General features: G+C 34.0%; 1 protein-coding gene across 1 annotated transcript in view; it reads left to right on the forward strand.

The window, feature by feature from the left end:
- Positions 1-1,181, forward strand: part of LOC106462214 (acetylcholine receptor subunit alpha-like) — a 12,911-nt gene that overhangs the window by 4,956 nt on the left and 6,774 nt on the right. Inside the window, exon 3 of the mRNA XM_022389405.1 lies at positions 90-270. Within this exon, the coding sequence (XP_022245113.1) occupies positions 90-270 (181 nt within the window). The remainder of the gene's footprint in view (positions 1-89; positions 271-1,181) is intronic.

A 1,181-nucleotide genomic window follows, 5' to 3' on the forward strand; every position in this document is an offset into this window, starting at 1 on the left:
TACCTATAGAATGATAGTTTTCTTTTTTGTGAGTGTAAAACACTTAAAAATACCATAACTATTACACTGTTATATTTATCTTTCTCTAGTGCTGATGGGAATTTCGAAGTTACGCTCACAACTAAAGCTATGGTCAACTTCCAAGGTTTCATTGAATGGAAGCCACCAGCAATCTACAAAAGTTCTTGTATCATTGACGTGGAGTATTTTCCTTTCGACGAGCAAACTTGTGTAATGAAGTTTGGTTCCTGGACCTACGACGGATTTAAGGTAGGCTGTCATTCTTAAACCTGAAGGTTAGACCAACGGAAATGTATTCTAAAGTAATTAAAAAATTGAGGATATAAGCGATTTTGTAAGAAATGAATCGTGCTATTTTATCGGTAAATTGATGTGGAAAATCCATTAGCATTACGGTTAATGAGCATGTCTAAAAAAGGTAAATCATTATTATTTTCATGCTCATTAACCGTAATGCTAATGGATTTTCAACATTTAATTTACCGAAAAAAAGACGTCCACTGGTCTCCTTACACACTGTGCTATTTTATAAGTTAATGTAATATGGCAATAGAAAACGAATATCACACAAGAGTAAATTGGTGGTTGAATCTCTTCTGGAAAGAATGTCGAGTTGGTGAAGAGGGTTCACAGAAGATTCTAAGTTAACGTAAGAATATAGATTGAAATCTCTAGATATGTTTTCATTGGAGAGAAGAAGGGCTCAGAGGGGCATAATTGAGTTTTTCAAAAAATTGAAGAGGCTTAGAATCCATAAAAAAGGGCAGTTTTATAAAAAACACTCTAAAGGCAGTAAAATTAAAGAGTACAAGTTTAAGATATGGAAAAAGAAGACTTATTTTTCTATTAGGCTAGTCAGAGTATAAAATAGTTTGCCTTCAGAGGTAATAGAAGCTGCAATAGTCAAGAGGAGTTTGAAAAAATATTGGATGAATATTATAGTTGGTAGTAGGTTGGTGGTAAAAAATGGGATAGCTTTGTCAGGCCAAAAGACCCCTTGTTATTTCTTGGAAATGAAAAGAAAAACATGAGTGGACCACAGTTAGCTATTTGTGGGTCATACAGGAAGCGTTGAAAGTGCGTCGAGTAATTAGAAAAACCAAATAAAAAGATAGATTAGGGAGCCAGAATGAGTATTGTCAGGCTACTTAGCATTATAT

The sequence above is a fragment of the Limulus polyphemus genome, unplaced genomic scaffold (assembly GCF_000517525.1).
Source record: "Limulus polyphemus unplaced genomic scaffold, Limulus_polyphemus-2.1.2 Scaffold1119, whole genome shotgun sequence".
NCBI lineage: Eukaryota > Metazoa > Arthropoda > Merostomata > Xiphosura > Limulidae > Limulus > Limulus polyphemus.